The sequence below is a fragment of the Motacilla alba genome, chromosome 7 (genome assembly GCF_015832195.1).
Source record: "Motacilla alba alba isolate MOTALB_02 chromosome 7, Motacilla_alba_V1.0_pri, whole genome shotgun sequence".
NCBI lineage: Eukaryota > Metazoa > Chordata > Aves > Passeriformes > Motacillidae > Motacilla > Motacilla alba.
In genome coordinates this window covers 27,082,234-27,103,475 of record NC_052022.1, presented here as the reverse complement: position 1 = coordinate 27,103,475, position 21,242 = coordinate 27,082,234, and the positions used below count along the sequence as shown (strand labels likewise).

The following is a 21,242-nucleotide window of genomic DNA, read 5'->3' as shown; positions in this document are numbered from 1 at the left end:
ATCACAGAGTCACATCACCCCCATCTCTGCAAGTCAATAGCATCTATTCAGTCTCCTTTTCCTCCTGATCATGGTGTCCAGAGAAGATGCCTGTACATGTGCTGGGATTTGATGACCTGCTAAAGTAGATGCTATCACAACATGCTGATCTTACTGACCTTCTGCTGTTCCTTCTACACCTAGACATCTCCATTCCCTCTTCATTTATACTGGTTTTGTAACTTTTATATCTCTCTACATGAATCCTCCTGAAGGATGAGTAATTGTATCTTGCAATATGTGTGTAGGCTGTGAAGTCTTAGAAAGTTGCAGTTGTAGCATTTTAATTGTCCAGTGATTTTTATTAAACCAATCCAGTTCAGGCAATCTAATGGGCCAATGACTTCCCTGTTCTATCTGAATTATCTTTTATAAATGAAGCGGATTAGTAGAATCTTAAACTGTCTTTTATCTGCACTTCTCCATGTGCCAGAGACAGAAAGAAAAGGTGTGTGTGAGCCTATGAGCAAATCCTGGTAGTACAAGAAATACACCTCTGTATTACGTTCCCTTCCTCTGTGACCAGTTTGTATAACTAATGAATTACACTCCTCTCTTCCCATATCCCGATCAGATCTATAGATGCCTCAGAGGCCCTAAAAGGAGCAGGTGTGTTTGATGTCATAACAGCTCATGACGTGCCAGCTGCAAATGAGTTTCATTTTTCTGATGATCCGGAGATTATATTTGCAAGAAATGAGGTATAAATACAATCTTTCTGCAACTGATTTTCTTAATTTTAACTGGTTTTTTCTCCAGCATTTTATCCTCCCACTATCCATTTCTGAACACAGTATTTCCTTGATTCTGTAGTTATTGTGGTAGTTTTATATTTTGTTAGCTTCATGGATTATGTAATAATACAAAAGTCCTAACTCAAAGAAAACTTCTGAACAGGAAACATAAGTGGTGGTTATGTAAAATGAGAATATCAATACTGCATGTGGGAATTGTTTGAATCCACTGTTCCATTCCTGATGTGTATTCTGCAGGTGATTTGTGTGGGTCAGATTGTCTGTGCTGTGGTCGCAGATTCAGATGTCCATGCCAAACAAGCAGCTGCAAAAGTGAAGATAGAATATGAAATTCTGGAACCAGTAATTTTAACAATTGAGGTACTAATACTTTCTTCTGCTTTTTTATTGTTTTACCTGCTCAATGAATGGAAGCAGTTTACACTCTTTAGTTCCTTTTAAAATATGATTTTTAAGGAGACAAGATGAATTTAAATATCCCATTAGGCAGTACGAATATCTCCCTATAAATAAATTTTTAACCTTTCGTCTAATTTTGACCACTTGTGATAGACAGGCAACAGTTTTGAAAGTATGAAGGTTTCACAAGTTTTACAGTAATAAACATTAGAATGCAAAAAAAAAAACAAAAACCCAAAACTCTCCTAATGTTCCCAGTGAGGAAAAAGCAATGAGCATGCTGGTTTCTAATTTTCTGGTAGCTACTAGCTGGTAAGTCAGCATGTGTATAGTGGCTAGCAGTCAGCTCCTGATTATCTCTAGCGTTTTTATCTGTTGTCTAGCTTGAAAGCTAGGCTAGAGATGTAGGAGTTGTTGGGGGAAAATGAAAGAAAGGTGTTAGGGATGAACATTTTAAAAGTGTAATGTGAGAGTCACACATGGAATTACCCTGGATTAAAGAGAATGGAAGTAAGGAACAAAGAACACACTTGCAGGGAATCAGCATTAGTTCTGGTAGTCACTTTACAGCTTGTTTTAATGTATGTGTAATCTAATGGAATCATCTTTCTGACAGAAAAATAGATAAAGGCTGACAAATTGAATTGAAAATCCAATGAAATCTTATTGGAAATAAAGCAAATGCTAATTTATAAATAGATTCCTCCTTCACTTAGTCCTTGTGATTTCTTCCCCTCTCACTGGGATCACACTTTGGATGATGCCATTGCATTCTTACTCTGTGGTGTCTTGATCACTTCCTGGATGCATGATTGGGAAAAGCAGGTTGAATAAGCTGAATGCATTTCCTTCAGAAACTGCTGTCGTCAGTTACACAAGATGCATCAGGAAAGAATTGCTGGTATTGAATAAACAAACTCAACAATGACAGTAAAGTGATGAAATACAGCTGTTCATTGATTTAGGTAGCTGGTGGTTCCAGTCTCTGAAGACAGTGGTGTTGGTCCTGAGACTAAAATGCTTCCACAAGCTGGGAATCTTAAAAATGCTTAAAACCCCCTATTTCTCTTTTTCTCTATTACAGGAAGCTATAAAACACAACTCATTCTTTGAGCCAAAAAGAAAATTAGAACAAGGAAATGTTGATGAGGCATTTGAAACTGTTGATAATATAATTGAAGGTAAACTGTAGAATACACTTGATGAGAAATTTTTGGCTGTCAGTATTTGGGTCTGCTCTTCAAGTCCCAGTTCTACCTTTTTTTCCATATAGTCATTAGACCTGAGAAAACTCTTAGGCACTTGGAAGACAGCGTGAGTAAACCTACTGTATTGTTGTTCTGCTGCTACATTCAAGTTTTTTGCATCATCTGTTCTCGGAAAAAAGTTACAGAATAACTAGGTCAGGAGGGAGTCTCAGTCCAACCTCCTACTTAAAATAGGTCTGGTTAGAGCAGGTTGTTACAGGCTATGTCCAGTCATGTTTTTAATATCTCCAAATATGGAGGTTATGCAACATCTAGAGGCACCTGTTCCAGTGTTTCACTGCTTTCATGGTGATTTTGATTTTTCTTATATCTACCTGGAATTTCTTGTGTTCATTGCCTCTTTCCTTTGCATCTCTGGCTTGCTCTTGTCTACACCCTTCCATTAGGTAGTTGTATACAGCAATAAGATCTCTTCTTAAACTTTTTCTTCTTATGAATCAATAAATCCAATTCTCTTAACCTCTTCTCATACATCTTGTGCTTCAGCCCCCTGATGATCTTGGTGGCTCTCTTCTTGACCTGGTCCAGTATGTGCAGGTTTTGTTTCACTTATGTAGGCTTTATTGATTGTTGTCACCACTTGTGGGCAGTAGTGTTCTGCTTTAATCCGGTTCTGGTGATGCTACTGGAACGAGACCAATTTAATCTTACAATGATTTGAATTTGTGGTTTTATTTTAGGTGTTGCTCTTTCACACAAGTAGTATCAGAGGATTTGACACCGATTGCCATAATTTACATGACGGTGGGCTGTTAGTTCTTCTCTGGTAGATTTCTTCTGTCCTTTTCCCTCAGTAATCCTTGTGTTTTTCTCATTGGATCAGGGGAGATTTGCATTGGGGGACAGAAACACTTTTACATGGAGACTCAGAGTGTGCTTGCTGTTCCAAAAGGAGAGGATAAAGAAATGGATTTGTATGTGTCGACACAGCATCCAGCAATGATTCAGGTAATGCAGAGCATTCTCAGAAAAACTGTTTGGACTTGTGACAATAGAGCTTTTAAAGTTTGGTTTACAAATCTGTAGGAACAGAAGCCATAGAAACATGAAATGGCTCATCTGGATGTGCAGGAACAGCTGCTTTGTAGTACTGCTGTATTCTGATAAACACTGAGCACTACACTGTCAGGATAAGTCTCTCCTTTCCCTTTGAATAAAGTACTGCATACTCTGCTATTGTAGGCATGAAAATCTCCTTGTGGAGTGCTGAGGCTCTTCCATCTCTGTTAGTTTTCCACTGGAGTGAGGAGCAATTAGTTGTCTGCAGAGTCAGAACCTACTGAGGATCTGATCAAGTTGAATAGCTGTAGGTGAGACTGCTACTCCATGCAGCAGTCTCCTAATCGCAGATTGGTTTAAGTTTCAAGGAACCTTTACAGACTATTTAATTCAGCACTCCTGCCATGGACAGGGCTGTCTTTCTCTGCATCAAATTTCTCAAAGTCCCATCCAACATGCCTTTCAACACTCTCAGTGATGGGGTGTCCACAAGTTCTCCGAGCAACTTGTTCCCATGCCTTACCACCCTCATTGTAAAAGATTTCTTTCTCTTCTCCAGTCTAAAACTGCCCTCTTTTAGTTTAAAACCATAGCCTTTTGTCCTGTCAGTACAAGCTTTGCTAAAAAGTCCTCCTCTGTTTCTTGTGAAACCCCCTTTATAGTTTGAAAGGCTGCAGTAAAGTCTCCCTGGAGCTGTCTTCTCCTGGCTGAACAACTCCAAGTCTCTCAGTCTTCATAGCAGGGGTGTTCTAGCCCTCTAAACACAGTCATGATGGTAAACGACAAAACAAAGCTGCCATAGCTTGTGGCCTGCATAGCAATAGCCATAGTGCATGAAACTGATGGTTTTCCAGACTCAACACTGGCAGTCTGTGTTCAAAGCCCAGTTCAGCTCCTTTTATAATTGCCATTATTATTATATTGCCGATAGCCAAGTAGTATGAAGAACTTTGTGTTTGAGAAAATTATTTTATCTAAAAACATTCCTGACACTAGCAAGACCTTAGATAATTAAGAAACAAATAGTTTCATTTAAAATAAGAATGAGGTATTACCTTAGTAATAAAAATAATATAAGCTGCATACTAATCCTTTTTTATTATACCTGAAGCTTCCTACTGTTTAGGTAATGTAATTCAAGGTTTCATTCTTCACATTGGCCAATGGTCTTTTCACAGTCTGCATGGTAAAGATTTGAAATATGAGCACTGTTGAGAGTTTGTTATTCTTTATTTGCTTTTTAATCTAGGGTAAAGGAAAAGTTATATTCATCTGATAGAAGAATAGAAATACCTGTGGAACTCCTTTTCTAGAAAAGGTTTCTATTTCAGAATCTAGCTTTTGGACTTAGTTTGGGTTGGCATAAAATATTAAAACTTGTTTTACAGGAGATGGTAGCTGCAAGTTTAGGTGTTCCAGCCAACAGGATCATGTGCCATGTGAAACGAGTTGGTGGAGCTTTTGGTGGGAAAATCCTGAGAACTGGCTTACTGGCATCAGTTGCTGCAGTGGCAGCAAACAAGTAAGTGCAGTATCCGTGTGTTGGGATATGAAAAAAAAAATTAAGCAAACAAGTTTTCCATTTTGCCTAAAATGCTTTCTCCTTCTCCAAAGCTGCTAGTCAAAATGTCATACAACCCTGACTTCACATTTTGCAAGACGGTTTGGTGCATTTTTTTGTTTTGTTTTCTTGGATTAGTTATGTTAAACCGCTCTAGCCTCAACTAAATTAATGTGCTGCAAGAAGTTGATTATAGTGTAAGCTAGAAATACTCAAACAGACCAGTCCCTGACTACTGAGACTTCATACATACATTAAAATATGGCATTAACCCTCCAGTTGTGAACTTCTTTGACACAGCAGAATGCAGAAGGAAGGGTTCATGAATGGAACTGCTTTTAAGTAGTTCTATGTCAGTCCTCAACATCTTTCAGTCAAAATTAGCTTAAATCTCTGAGGTATTATGCTTTTTCTAATACTGCTTTAAATAATTTAAGAACATTAACATCTAAAGCTCCATCCCCCCATCTGCCAAATTTGGCAGGGCAATATTGACAATTAGCTGTCAGGGCATACAAAACTCCTTTATAAACATAGCTGATTTGCCACAGAATTCACATCGAGCTACATTCCTGTCAGCCAAAATGATCTTGTCATCTGAGGAGTTAGCTCAATAGGTTTATGTATCTTCTACTGTCACTGATACAAAATTTGCTCTTGATTATTTTTGACCACGTTGTCTGTGTTTTTTATTAACAGGTCATGCTAAAAATAGTATTTCTTTTATGGTTTAAAATATTTTTTTTTATTCTTAGGACCTCATTTTACACCTTATGCCTATTTTTCTAAAGTAATTATTTTAAATGGTATATGCATTTCTAGACTAATTTTCATATTTTTGTTATTCATATTTTGGTTTCATTCCAAGATACTCTATTTCAGTATGATTCTAAATAGCTAAGAGGTGATGAACACTTTACACTGAAATAGATTCTTCAGGAGTAGTTTGCACTGAGTTATCTTGTTGGCTTTCAAGAGATGAAAATTCTGACATGACTGTAAATGTGAGAAATATGAAATCTGGACATAGTGTTAAGCATATGTTCAGGCTTATTAAAGTGAAGTTTAATCTAAATGCATGTTTATATGCATGGCCGAATCTGGATACATGATGAGTAGACATAGCCATCTTATTAATAACATCCTTCATTTTAATTGCAATTTGACTTTTCTTTTTTGGATTTAGAACCAGCAGAGCAGTCCGTTTTATTCTGAGCCGGGAGGATGATATGGTAATCACTGGTGGCCGACATCCTTTTATGGCTAAATATAAAGTGAGTGCCACAAGAATTCAGTGAAAAAATACCCACTTGTATTCTGCAAATAATATTTCAGTGTTACTGGGTAATGTGTTCTGTTAATGAAAATTGGTTTAACCAATTCAGTTTTAAAACAAAACAACAAGCCAGGAACCCAAGAGATAGTTGCTGTACAGCCTCTTTGTCTGCTTCTACCTCTTCTCTTCAGGGTCCTGTATTATTATTTTTTCTAATTCCTTCATGCTCTTTATCCTTTTATAGCTCCTTCTGTCTTTCTTTCTAGGAACAGGAAGCTAACCTATAGCAGACTTCTTCTGTAGGACTTTATTTCAAACTCTCCATATGGTTAGATTCACACAAAGAAGCAACTAATTTTTCACAGAAACAGTGTCATGCAGAAAACTCACCCTGTAGAGGAAATTTATCTCTTCCCTGCCCATGCACTGTCATCAGTTATAATTATGCATTAGGATAATTTCTGCCTTCTTTTCCATCTCTACTTGTGATATAAATTATGTGTGCCAGCCACCATAATAGGGTTTAAATTCAAGTTTCTGCTGAATCAATAAGCTGAACTATTTCTCTTTAAAAATACCTTTTGTTAATAGCTCTCCAGCTCAAGCTGGATGCCTTCAAAGATGGACTCTGACCAATGGGATTATACCTGGGCAGTTACACCCTTACAGTCTAAGCTCCCCATCCCTCACATGACAGTACAAACCAGTAGGAATATTAAGGGTCTGGAGTCTTTGCATTCTTCATGGGCTTCTTTCACTGTCTGTAGCTGGGCCATTTCTTTTCTTGTATCTAAGTGTGTAGCCTTTGCTAGAGATTGTAGCTTCCTTATCTTTCAGCTTGAACTGACTCTAAGGCCTTCTTTTACTTGACTGGGTGACAGTTCAACATACATAGGGGAAAGTTCACAGCTTGCAGCCTAAGGCTGCTGCAAATTTAGCTGCTAATACTAGCAAGTTGCATGACATTCTGTATAGGTAAAGTAAGAGAGGTTTTATAAAATGCTTCCCTAAAGTTGAAAATGAGCTGTAGCTCATGTTGAGAATTCAGGAACTGTTAGTGGCAACAGGTAAAAAGAGAGATGTGAGATAGAGAACATTTTTTTCATTAATAAACATAAATGTCATCTGCCAGACACTGTTCTTATCATTAAAGTGGGATTTGATTTTCTCTACAGTAAACACTCCTAGCTGACACTCTTGTCAGCCATCTCGGGCAACAGAGAGGAAGCCACTGCTTCTGCCATTCCCAATGGGCATATGTTGCATATTCTGTGCTGTACAGATCACAAATGCTAGGAGGGAAAGCCTAAACCTTAGAAACATTTTCTTTCTCTCTTGTCCTTCTGTAGTTTCAGTGAATGCTGCCCAGAAATTAATAGTGCAGTATGACCCTAAATGTGTGGGTTATGTTAATTTTCAGAATATGCAAGCACTTCGGAAAGAAATGAATGCTGAATTCTAAGTGATGTCCTGTTGATCCTTCTAGGTTGGCTTCATGAATGATGGCAGGATCACAGCTGTGGATACCCAATATTATATTAATGGAGGATGTACTCCTGATGAATCTGTCCTGGTAAGGATTTTATACTGACGAACCTTACAACATGGAGGAGTCATTAGTTGGAAAATTATGAAGCCAAATTTCCTTGCCCATGTATTATTAACCATATAGACTTTTGATATAGGGCTTGTGGGTTGTTGGAAGAGTCTACACTGAGCAGGGTAACCTTTCCTTATTAAATTTACTGAAGCACCTCACTACTTTCTTATATTGCCCTACACATTCAGTTCATTAATGTTTTCTCAGGCTTATTTTTCTGTTATAAACATCTCAACTAACACTGTATTCCTTTCAAAATATGTAGTACCTGCATTTGTTCCTGCCTAAAGCTTTATATCTTCAGGACAGGGAAAATCTTTCTTGTTCCTGCCTAAAGCTTTATATCTTCAGGGCAGGGAAAATCTTTCTTGGCCTTCAGAAAATTCATAGTGAAAGTTATCCTGTTAGTATCCCTGTACATTTTTGTACTGGGTCGGCATTTATTGTGCTGTATACCTCAGTTCCTCACTTATAAGTCTGCAAAGTATAAAACTTTTCTTGCTTTGATATTATCACTAGGTATTTGTGTTTGTTCAGGCTATTTTAGCTGTAACTGAAATGTTTGCTGTACTACCCCTCATCTGCTTGTCATGGCTCCGCCTGTGAGGATTTTCTGCATCCTGAAATCTGTCAGTGTAACTGCCTGTGGTATTGCTGCCCAACCTGGGTCTGAAAAATAGCCTAGGTTAGAAGAAAATCCATTATTAGAAGCTTGTGCATTAATGCAGATCATGTCAGAACTGTCTTAAGGTGACATCCTACAATGATACAGTGAAGCTACTGGACCTAGCAGGAATAACCAAGGGTTGATTTTGTCATTCTGAGAAGTCTGCCTAATACTGAAGAGAGACGGTGACCTCTTCATCAGGCATCGAACCTCTTTTTTTTAATACTGACTCCTAGAGCCTAATTTGAAGTCTCTAGTATAGCATTTTCCTCCTCATGTGGTTTTGTGTTTGTCATGTAAAACCTCTAAATGAAAAACGTAAGGACCAGAAGACATTGCAGACTGCAGTACACGCGCTTTCTGGTGGAACCAAACCTTAAGTATGGATTTCCATTGGATATGATAGTTCAGAATGCTTTCATCAGTTCCTTTCATAGCTACTCTTGCTTTAAATCTAATCTGACTATTTTTAGTTTGTGTGGCTTTTGGTATTGAAGTAGGAGCAAAATCAATCCTAAAATGACATATCTGCTACATCCTTAACTGCTGTTAACATTCAAGTACAAGTAATGTCGGCTGTGTTCTGTATTAAAAAAAACCCTAAAATTAATATATTGCATTAAAAATGTATTAATGAAGTCTGTATGCGTGCATGAGTGCTCTTAATACCAATGATTGCCAGAAACTTAATTTTAAAGCTAATTGTCTCAAGTTAAACTCTTATATAAAAGAGATGAGGAAGATTTAAATGTAAATTTGAAAGAAGCACTATTCTGACAGTAAACTTGATCTGTTTGTCCCATACCACAGGTAGCAGAAGTTTCCTTATTAAAAATGGACAATGCATATAAGATTCCCAACTTGAGATGCTGGGCTTATGCCTGCAAAACCAACTTGCCATCAAATGCAGCATTCCGAGGCTTTGGCTTTCCTCAGTCAGGACTGGTGACAGAAACTTGGATAACAGACGTTGCAGATAAAACCGGTTTATCAGCAGAAAAGGTGACTAAATGAAGGCATCTTCTCTCCTGAAATGAAGTCTGTAGAACTGGAAAGTTTAAAACCTTTAGAATAGTTTAATTGTTTGAACAAGTCTTTTCTAAGTCAAATGTAATTAGTGCTGAAATTAATATTTTTTTAAATCGATGTCTGGTTGTTGAATTAATAGCATGGTCTTACAAATCAGTAATTTTTCAAAAAAACATACAGTGATCTTGTTGTTGTCTATTAGTCCCCATAGAAGGTCAGTTTGCCTTTAACAGGATTGTGAGATAGTTGTAATTTCATTTTTTTTTCAGATTAGGGAAATAAATATGTATAAGAAGAGCGAGCAGACACACTTCAAACAAAAACTTGATCCACAGAATTTAATACGGTGTTGGAATGAATGTATGGAGAAATCTGCATACTACAGCAGGAGAACAGCTATCAATGAATTTAACAAAGAAAATTACTGGAAGAAAAGAGGGATTGCCATTGTACCAATGAAATTTCCATTTGGACTAGGCACACCTTACCTTTCTCAGGTGAGTTTCATGAAGAGTGAGTGAGCTGAGCATTTTATCTATAGAACATTGCAGTTGCTTTATCTTAGGATGCAAAACAAATATGTTATCTTTTCCTGGAAAATTATAGTCCACCTGATGATTGTTCCCTGAAGAGGCTGTAGTAGCCTGTAGCTCTTTTCAAGCTGAGATCAGAGCTGTTTGGTTTTCAGGAGCCAGGCAGCTTGGACCCTGCCTACTTAAAGGCTAGTCCCATCTGTTGAGGTGCAGTGTTGGAATAGGTGAGTTGAATGCACTTAGAAAACGTTTTTTAAGACTGATAGAAAAATGTTCATTCAAGTTGTCCACTCCAGAAATAGTTCTGAGCCTCTTCTTTCTGCCCATGGAGGTATTATGGGATGCTGCTCTTAAAGACTTTAGTCCTTTGATGCCATCAAAGGATAAGGCTAAGAAAGCAATAAAGGACAGTAGTGTTTTTGGTCCTTGTATTTTTATTTTTTATTTGTGTAGGTGTCCAGTGCTTCTGAAACACACAACATTCTAGCAATTAAAAATTAATTAATTGACAGACTTATGTCATATCCAGCTGGCTGTCTCTGTTCACCATTAAAGTCATAGGGTCTTTGTAGTCTATAGTGCTACTTGTAGCTGAGTCCAGGAAGAAAATCTCATTGGGAAATTCAACCTATGCCATTTAGGGCTCTCACATGTCAATGAAAGAGAAAATGGAACTTACAGCAAATTGCACTTAAAGCCACTACTGAGGGGTTTCCTCCAGCTTCTTTTGGAACCACTGAGGTACTGTTGCCAGGTGTAGGTTTGTTCAGGATCTAATAGACCACAATACAAGGATTTGTAACCTTTTCTTTCCAAGTTCATTATAGAGGAAGAGCAGCAAGTCGACTTGCAAATTTTGCCTTCTATTCTAAAGCACTAAACAGATAAACTGAAATGCACTTAAACAAAAATACACTTTGTATTTTTTATTCAATTCCTCACTAGTCTGATCTTGATTTTGTATTTCTTTTTTAGGCTGCTGCACTGGTTCATATTTATACTGATGGGTCTGTGCTTCTGACACATGGTGGAATTGAAATGGGGCAGGGTATTCATACAAAAATGATCCAGGTAACAAATTATCTAAATAAATACTGCCATGTGCTTTATCTGTCATGCAGATAAATGACCTAATATGCAGATAACCAGTATGAAGGTTTTCTTGTTGGTTAGTGTACCAGCAGGACAGTTTCTTTATTAGCATAGCCCCTACTACTTTACATTGACAGAGTTAGAAAGCAAAGATACCTTCATTAATTCATAGAGACAGAAGGATGGGAGAAGCAGACTGGTTTTGTTCTTCCAATAGCATCTGAAGAGGCCTATTAGAAATATGATTTTTGGGGGCTGATCCCATAAAACCCATAGTGAAAAAGGCAGAGATTATTCAGATTGATATAGTCAGGATGATAACATTAGGATCCTGTTTGGTTAATGGATAATTTTGAGACAGATCTGGAAAGGTATTTATAAAGTCAGTGAAAGTTTGGGACCTGGGCTCGCCTAATTTGCTGTAAATCTTACAGGGTATAAGCAGGAAAATCAGGAATGAGTGTTGGATTTCAGAGTGTCTCAGTCTGGAGTTTGAGTACAGCTAGAACATTGTCTTTTTCTGTTTCTTAGTACTACCAAATTGGACAAATTATTTCAGCTGGAGATTGGAAGAGAACTTGCTAAAAAATATTTATCTTTCCTGCTATTACTGACTCCTAGCAAATACTGGGGAATTGTTGGAGTGTTTATATTTTTTCTAAAACAAAGAACATGTTGTTTGTGGAACAGGTTGCTAGTCGTGAATTGAACATCCCCATGTCATGTATCCACTTCTGTGAAACGAGCACAACAACTGTTCCCAATGCATGTGCCTCAGTAGGATCTGCAGGGACAGATGTCAATGGCATGGCTGTGAAGGTAAAGAATAGTTTTTAGTAGAAAAAAATACCCTATCCCTTGAGGTGTATGCTTGCCAGACTTTAGGTACTAGTGATCCCATATATATCAAGTTTGGAATTACCAATAATACTGCTGGAGATGGCCAAGAAGAAACATGACTTGACAGTTTCTCAATAATGGTGCTTCTGAGTTTTCAGAATATGATCTGGACTTTCCCAAAAAGGCTTATAGTTGACAAAATCTGTTTCATCTAACAAGCTAACTAGTCCCATACAAATCTCACACCCTGTTCATGTTTGAAATCTATTGATTCATACAGATCCCAGCCCTTGTAACTTAACCATGCGGAAGTTTTATGCCTTTGTAGTTAATACGATACTTCCTGCAATACCTTTTCAAACTAAGATGACAATAAAGCATCTACTAATTAAATAGTAACTAGAACATAACTTGAATAGTACCAAATGTATCTGTGTTAATTTTGTGGTATATTCTCCCAATTCTCACCAGGATGCTTGCCAAACTCTTCTGAAACGCCTGCAGCCCATCATTGAGAAGAACCCAACAGGGACCTGGAATGACTGGGTAAGACCTGTAAATCCTACTGGATATGTTTGAGTGCTGGCAGAAACTGTGATAAATGTACTGTTTTATGATAAATGTACTAATAATAAATGTACTGTTTTATGATAAATGTACTAATCTGTTCAGCCTAATAATCCTAAAATTAAAAACCGTAGAAACAGGCTATCTCACAAAAAGGTGAAACTCAAGGTTCTTGGCCAGGCACAAATGATTATGTGGAAGATAATAATAACATGTATTGCTAGTACAGTATTCAGTATTGCCAGTGCAATATCCAAGTAACGAATCTGTAATCTGTTACAATGGATTATAGTCAAATCAGATTATGGTTCCTCCTGTTGAGTCATGAGCATCAGAGAGATCCCCTGGCTTTCTAAACTTTACAGAGGTGTCTCGGTGCAGCCAGGTCTGCTTAGTCTCAGATTTGGTCCACAGCCTGTGTCTAAAGGATTACAGTACCTTGTGGTGTAACCTCAGCCAGCCACCAAGCACCACGCAACTGCTCACTGATTTCCCCACCAGTGGAATCTGGAAAAGAGTCACAAGAGTTAAAGCTATAAAACTTGTGAGTTGAATTAAAGACAGTTTAATGGGTAAAATAAAAGCCATACACACAACGAAAGTAATTATTTCACTCTTTCCCATGGGCAGGTAGGTGCTCAGCTATCTCTGGGAGAGCAGGGTGCCATCACATGTCATGGTTACTTGGGAAGACAAACACCAGCACTTCAAATGTCCCCTGTTCCTCCTGCTTCCACCCACTTTATATACTGAGCATGATGCCATATGGTCTGGAATATCCCTGTGGTCAGTTATCCCAGCTTCCCGTGCACCTCCAGCCTCCTCGCTAGTGGCACAATCAAAAAAGCAGAAAATACATGTAAATAAAGTAAATATGCCTATGCTGTGTTCCTTCCTGACTCTTTCCTTGGTTTACCATAAGCACTGCTATATTTTACAGATTAGAGAAGCTTTTAAACAGAGTGTGAACCTTTCAGCTACTGGCTATTTTAGGTAATTTATTTTCGTTCCTTAAAAATGCATAAATTAGACCAGGACTGATTTCTAAAGATAATTAATGCTGTAAAGAGAATATCCTGTCTAATAGATCTTTCTAATAGCTCATTTTATGTTTTATATAATGAGTTGATATATAGAGGGTTGGAAGCATAAAGTTTAGGTGTTAATTTATGTCTAGTCCTCTGTGGACTCTCTAGAGAGTATTAAAAGAATATTTTATGTCATCTTTGCTCCATGGTTTGACATTTAGCAAACCAGAGAGTGTCAAGGCAGTGACTGCTGCCTGTAAGTTATGTGCAGAGTGGGATATAGTTTATTTACTGGAGCTGGATTACTATAAACTACAAATATCATTGTTCCCACTGCTCTCAGAGCAGTCTCTTGGTCCTTTTTCTTTGAATTCTTTCACAGTGTTTATAAAGAGCCAGAAATGATAAATTTTTGTGCTGTAACTCAGGTGGGATTCAAAGCAAAGCTTTTCTCTTGGCATGCTGTGCCTTAGCTCTTTTCTTCTGCTGGTGGTTATTCCTTATCAATAGCAACTTTTCAGGTCTCTGGGCAGTCTGGAGTAAGTTGAAAGGACACTTGGGAAAACCATAATTTTATGAAACACTGAGAAATGTCCAAATAAAATGTCCCTTCCGGCTGTTAAGCCTGTTCAAGTATGGTTTCTGCTTATGCAGTCCTTTAGGAATGTTAATATCACCAAAGTAATGCACAACAGTCATACTTTGCTGTCGATATTTGATGGTGTCCAAAAACATCTGCAGATCCCTAAGCCTCAGATCCTGTATTGATCTAGTTCTTAGCCAGTCATATGCTCTACTTCCAAGAATCTCAAAGACAGCTGAGGTAAATGGATTATGAGAAGTTGAGTATATGGATTTTGTGTATCCCTTTTTCGGTGCATGGTTCTGTACTATAGAATTGCTTTATGATAATCTTAAATATGCTCAAAGACATTTCAGTCATACATAGTCAGAAAATGCACCTTAGTCACATAGCTTCCATGCTTGAAAGTCATCACATTTTGCTGTTCTCTGGTGTCCTTGGATTTACCCCATCATTCCTGACTACTGCGGTGTCCTCTGTAAATCCCACTCCCTTCTAAGTAATTACACCTTTATTTCAATATTCCTCTTTTAACCCTCTCACTCAATTCTGTAGGCTGTTTCTGTAATTTTGACTTTTTCATTTATCTCTTGTAAATTATTATTTGATAGGTCCTGACAAGTTTTCCTCCCTTTTTCTAAATTCCTTTATGCGCTATTACCCCAGTAACTACTATCTTAAATGTTTGTTCTGTATTTGGTTACTGTGCTTTTGTTAGTATATTTCTACGATTATGCTGGTTATAGACTCTCCTGAGCTACAATATCTTGTTAGTCTGCTACATTTTATACAAATACCAGAGGCATCAAACCTAAAGTAGTGGTGCTCTGTAGGCTTTCATGAAATTTTGAAGTTCTGAGCTGTTACTTAAGATTTCACTTAAGGTTTTATACTTAAGATTTCACAAGTAGTTTCAAACTTAAGTGCTTATCTGCCTTGTTATAATGCAAACTGTGGTCAGTTTTCTTCTTGTGGACTTTGTTTCTTCCATCAGAGGTTACAATGAATACATGGACTGGGAGAAAGGGGAAGGACAGCCATTCACATATTTTCTTTTTGGAGCTGCTTGTTCAGAGGTTGAAATTAACTGTCTAACAGGAGATCACAAGGTAATAACTAAATGTCAGAGAAGTTTTGAAAGTAATGTAAGTCTTGCTCCAACAATCATTCAGATTTGGGGTTAATAAGTCACCTGTCTTCACATGTTAGTAAATATATCAATGGTGTAAATATGAATTACAGGTGGAGCAGAATGGAAGCTGTGCAGTATTAACCAGCTTCTGACATACATGTCAGTGTCGTATGTGGTCACCTTTTGGGTTGTGGCTGACATCTAACATGTTCTTTGCTTGTTCTGTCCCTCTTTCCAGCAAACCTTACAGTAATATTCAATTTCCAGGCTTTCGACCATCTGGACAGCTCAAGGCTGTAGACTGATGATCATATGCCCTCTTTCTGTACATTTGTATGAGGGTTTCCTTGAGCAATAGGAAAAATCTGGCAGGGCTGTCTCTGGCTAAACTTCTGTAAAAGCTGAGACATTTTGCTTGTGATGAGATATTGGAAATTATTCTGAAATTATGTACATGTAGGGCCTCTATCTCAGTATTTCTTTTTTCACCGAATTCCAGCTCTGACTCACATTATTTTCTAATGCTTTCATTCCATCTCTCTGGGTGATACAAGTTTAAATTTTATTAACAGAACCTCAGAACAGACATTGTTATGGACATTGGATGCAGCATAAATCCAGCTGTGGATATAGGACAGGTAAGTGTCAAGAATTTTCTGATGCCTTATTTCTATTACACTATTGTCCTCGTGTGAAATGATGATTACCTCATTAATTCAGAAAATATTCATTTCTTACTAGATATTAGAATGTCTTTTGCCTATAGACTTGCTCCCATTGATTCAGTGTCAGAACTCTGTAGATGTCAAAGAAGCTTGAATTTTACCCATGGTTTCAACCTGTAGTACTTGCAGTATGTCTGCATGTCTTCTGTGTACTGGACTTAAATCCTGTTTGTGGTCTACAGCCTCCAAGTTGTTTGATCTGCCTTCCCCACTTGATAGCAAGGAAACAGCTTTATTCATTGCAGGCTGGTCCACAGATCGCATCACTTCATCAGACAAGCATTTGTCCTCTCAGGTATGAGAGCGGAATGTGAAAGCTTTTCCATTACAGTTGCCCCAAAATGTTGAAGAATCTCATTAGGCAAACAGAAGTGCATTAGGCCTCACATATATTACAGTAACAGCTAGTGATACAAATGAGTTCTTGGTGAAGTTTTCTTGTTTAACCAAACACGAGTACATAAATGCCATTTCTTGTCTTATTTAAAGATTGAAGGCGCTTTTGTTCAAGGTGTTGGGCTGTACACAATGGAGGAGTTAAAATATTCTTCAGAAGGAGTCCTCTATACTCGGGGTCCAGATCAGTATAAGATTCCTGCTGTTTGTGATATTCCAGAACAGTTAAGTGTTTCCCTGCTGTCACCTTCTCAAAATCCTTATGCCATCTATGCATCCAAGGTGAGCAAATCGTCACAGGGGCTAGTTCTTAGATGCCAGGCCGAACTGAGAAATTACTTTGATATAAAACACATAAGTTTTCAGTTCCTCTCCTTTAACATTTCAAAAAAGTGTCCTCCAGCAAATTGTTTTATTTATGACATCAGGGAAGCTAATAAGACAGAAAGACAGATATTGTTGTGTCACTTTAATGGTTGGCAAGTAGGGATTTTAGAGTTTTGTTAACAGACCATACACAGAAGCTGCAAGATCAATTTAAAACCATACTTTTAAGTGTGGTGATAAACTAAAAAGTTAGAATAAAAATATTAATTTGATGAGATGGAGAAATCATAATGTCATTCAGAGTATGCTGCTTACTTGTGTGTACTATGCAATAGAAAATAGGACTGCGTGTGTGTATTTATATGAGAGACTGGCTTTTAAAAATCTTTTTCAGGGGATAGGTGAGGCAGGATTTTTCTTGGGATGCTCTGTGTTCTTCGCTTTGAGGGATGCAGTAACTGGTGTGAGGAATGAAAGAGGACTGAAAAAGACCTTGGCACTGAACAGTCCCCTGACTGCTGAGCAAATACGGGCAAACTGCGCCGATGCCTTTACTGACATGGTAAGAGAAGGTGGGGGAAGGTTCTGTGTAACAGTGGCTGGGGAGGAGTGTTTACTGATTTTGGCACCCCTAAATAGTGGCGTGCCTAATGATGTCTCCAATCAGTCATGCTTTACATACAGCTCCTTGTAATTGAAATGTCTGGTAACAGGGCTCATTTACACAAGTTATTTCAACAAATGCCATTCAAACATTGTATTGGAATTTCTCTGGGTTTTGTATAATTTTTTTCTTTGAAATTTATATAGTTTTTACAGCCCTCTCTTTCCCTGAGCTCTCTTCCTTTCTTCTGGATGTCAAATCCCATAGAGGATTAAATAACTCACCTTGTTAACATGCAATGGATCAGGCTCTAAGTGTCTTAAGTCTCTTTCCAGGTGCTTTGCCCCACTGACTGCATGCTGCCACTGTCACTTCATTCCAGTACTCCTTGCTATGCCCAGTACTCTTTGGGAGAAAAATAATTAACTCAGAGACAGAAGAAAAACAAAGCAATATGCTTTGTTTCATGCTGATCCTTTATGCTCTGTTTTCTGCAACTGTTCACTGTAGTCATGTTCCCACTGCTATTACAATTCTTTTTCTGGGTAAATTTTTGCTTCGTGAGGCAAGGTCCTTGCCAGCATACAAATCCATGCTGTGCCCTGAACCTCTGGGGCTCTGCTATGGAAGATCTTGAGCTCTCATTCACAGATTATCCCATGGCATTTCTGTGTCTGTGGTGAGGCACCACTGGCCCCTGAATCAGTAGGTTTGTGGGTTTACTCTCATGGCAGGAGCTTGCAGGAGGTGAGGTCCACCAGAGCAGGGACCATGCTTCTCCATCCCTCCTTAATCCTAATCCCAGTTATCACTTACTTGGAGGCACCTGATAAGGGCAATGTTGGGAGGTTGCCAGTCAAATAAAGTCACTGTTGTCATTTCTTGCTTATCTCTTAGATGGCAAACAATGAAGCTTCTTCCTCCCTGGGCCACATCTGTGTGAATGACAAACCATAGTGCACAAGACTGGAATGGAAAACTGATTTACTGCCCCAAGATGCACTAATCAACACACAGATAAATGTATTTTCTCTTTTTCTGAAAAGAATCAGCTACCAAAAATATGTACTTTATATCTTACATCCTTATCTTCATTCTTCCTCCAGTGTACTCATTACAGTATTTTGCTTAAATTACTGCATTTAATTGTCAGAAATAAATCTTCTGCATTTGAATTATATGTTTTTAACAAGAAAATCTGCTGATCAGCACAGCTTAAATGCTGCAGGAGAAGAAAGTTAGAATGAAGTGTAAAGGTATGCTAGATAACTTAATGCCACATATTACACTAAACAACTTCATATGATAAATGATTTTGTAATGGCTTCAGCTAATTTTCTAATTTAGATTTGAGTCTTGCAGTGAAGTGTGAGTGCAGAGATCGTTCTCAAAGAATCAGAACCTTGTTTGTTGGTTTCAGAACCTTTTCAACCAGAAGTGATGCTCTGACTTGTAGTAAAGCTGGTTTAGAATCTTTTGGCACAGGTATCTTTGTGTTGAAGACATGCAAGAAATGTTTTCATGTTTCAAATGTGATTCTCTTTTGCTATGCCAGGCAAGTTGCCATGGCTGGTCTAGATTCATAGAATTTTATCCCAAAAGTTGACAGAGTTGTAATTTCCACTAGAAGCTTTCTTTATCTCATGGAGCAAGCCAAAAGCCTCTGAACAGAATGGGAAAATTGACGAGTTCAGTGTGCTTTGAATGGGAGAATGGATGACATGTCAGCCTGCAGGCTCTTACTATTTCACCACCTCTCAGTGTTCCACAATTTCTCTTGTTTTCCCTTCATTTGGTGAGCTGACACTATCTGTGACAGAAATCAGGTCAGCCACTTTAACAGCTTTTGCATTGGCTATTGAGATATGAAATCTTTATTGTTTCAATTTGTCTGTCTGTAACCATGATGAGGTGGTGAAATGCAGTTGCTTCAACATAGCTGTCTAGCCCATTTCAGATGTCACAAGACAGTAGAGACATGGCACAGGAGAGCATAGGACTGGAAGATATGATACAGCAGCTTGAGACCAGGCAGGTACTATTAACTGTAATCAGTGGAAGTGGTACTGAAGGTGATTTAGGCAGCTGAAGCCTTTTTGGGGGTTACTTCATTTTCTTCACTTTCTTTGTATTAATTTGTCTTTTCTATTTTGTTAGAAGTCAATAAATTAAATGTGAATGCTGCTGCCACAATTAGTTTTTCTGATTTCAAACATCTTCTTAGTTTCACTGTTTGGTGTTACAGTCTGATTATGAGATGCCTCTGCCCCGCCTAAGGTGCAAATGAGACCCTGTGCCAATGTCAATAATCCCAGAGTCATTCTTCTAAGTGAAACACAGACAGCTTTGCTGTAAAATGTAAAAATAGTAAATTAAACAAAAGACAGATAAGTATGATGAAGACTTAAAAGATATATCCATAATTCCCCTTTAGAAAAAGAAAAGGCAAGCTGTAGCAAGGCATTTAAAGATTATTTTGTTTCCTGGACGTGTATACATAAAAATGGATGAGAATCTAGAATCCCAAATCAGGATTTGGGATTCCTCTCTTTAAGAACACAGCATGTGTTGAATATGGTACCCACAGCAGAAAGGGCATAGAACTGGCATGGCATAGAGATAGCCAGAAGGAAATTTGAAATCTGTGTATAGTAGTAAAATTGATTTTAAAAAATTTGGCCATTCTGCAGAAGAACAAGATTACAGACAGTTCAGGTCATGGCAAACGAGAACTGTGGCTCCACAGCTTTGCTTTTGATACTGTAGAGAAGAGGGTAATGTTGAATGTCCTAGGTTTTAGCTTCAGGCATACCTATGTATTCTAAATTCATCAGTACTAGATAATATACAGACCTGGAAATAAACAGGATAAACACACTTGGAAGTTGTGGTTTAAACCCAGAAGTTCCCCCTCACAATTACCTCTTATGTTACAGGGTTAGAATTAGAGGAGCTCCATTTCTTTGCAGATTATTTCAAGTCACCAGAGAAGAGTTAGGGTGGGGAGGAGGTGGTGCATTAGCATCGGAACATGCATTCCTTACTGAGAAATGGCAGACATTGCACTGGCTCATCCCTACATGCTTATTTTCAGACTGAGTATCACATTCTGCAGGACAAAGCAAACTCAGTTGACCTTTAGGAGCATACAGCATTTCATTAATTTCTCTTGATGCATAAAGCTGTATTTTGATGCCAGAGCATGGCTCTCACCATTCAGATATGCAAATCTTTTTTGTGACTGGCAGAAAGGTAAGTTTATGAACAGAACATAACTATACAATCCAGCACTGCATTTTCCCACAGTAGGCATTGCACCCAATATGGCTGCAACACATTTGTTATGACCAGTTTCAGGAAATACTGGAAGATCTTATGGCTTGATGTATTTCTAGCAAAGGTTTAAGAGTGATTAGTCTATCATCGTCCTGTTGAGTACTCTATGAATAGATTTAACAGAATTAAAGATTAAAAACTCAATTTGGACATCCTGAATTTTTGAGTGCAACTGAACCTGTAAAGTGTTCCTAGGGTGACTCCTTGTCACCCTAGGAAAGAATCTCATCTGTTGACAGACTTGCAACTTAACCTGGATGTGTGCATTCTTCCCCCACCCCGCTTCAGTTTCTTTGCAGATCCTTTCAGGTCTTTGCAATCCAGAGCAATTCCCACCCACGGATCCAATACAGGAATTTATATTTCCTCCTGAACTAGTGATAGGCCTTACTGACATTTGTTATCTCAAGCATAACTGAGTTCCTACAGACACTGAAAACCTGATGTTTTTGTGAAACTGAAAGATCTGTCCTCAGATAAATAGAA

General features: G+C 38.0%; 1 protein-coding gene across 3 annotated transcripts in view; it reads left to right on the top strand.

Annotated features, from left to right (window-relative positions):
• Positions 1–21,242, top strand: part of AOX1 (aldehyde oxidase 1) — a 55,749-nt gene that overhangs the window by 18,406 nt on the left and 16,101 nt on the right. The window contains exons 18-35 of one of the 3 annotated variants that reach the window (XM_038142371.1): positions 614–740; positions 1,032–1,154; positions 2,278–2,374; positions 3,285–3,409; positions 4,849–4,982; positions 6,208–6,295; positions 7,784–7,870; positions 9,375–9,566; positions 9,863–10,090; positions 11,102–11,197; positions 11,909–12,037; positions 12,530–12,604; positions 13,566–13,618; positions 15,231–15,345; positions 15,941–16,006; positions 16,583–16,771; positions 17,211–17,378; positions 18,318–19,613. In XM_038142371.1, the coding sequence (XP_037998299.1) occupies positions 614–740; positions 1,032–1,154; positions 2,278–2,374; positions 3,285–3,409; positions 4,849–4,982; positions 6,208–6,295; positions 7,784–7,870; positions 9,375–9,566; positions 9,863–10,090; positions 11,102–11,197; positions 11,909–12,037; positions 12,530–12,604; positions 13,566–13,618; positions 15,231–15,345; positions 15,941–16,006; positions 16,583–16,771; positions 17,211–17,378; positions 18,318–18,377 (2,152 nt within the window). In that variant the 3' untranslated portion in view covers positions 18,378–19,613. Of the gene's footprint in view, positions 1–613; positions 741–1,031; positions 1,155–2,277; positions 2,375–3,284; positions 3,410–4,848; positions 4,983–6,207; positions 6,296–7,783; positions 7,871–9,374; positions 9,567–9,862; positions 10,091–11,101; positions 11,198–11,908; positions 12,038–12,529; positions 12,605–13,565; positions 13,619–15,230; positions 15,346–15,940; positions 16,007–16,582; positions 16,772–17,210; positions 17,379–18,317; positions 19,614–21,242 lie in introns of those variants that run through there. The other 2 variants (XR_005257552.1, XR_005257554.1) reach the window with 2 other exon arrangements.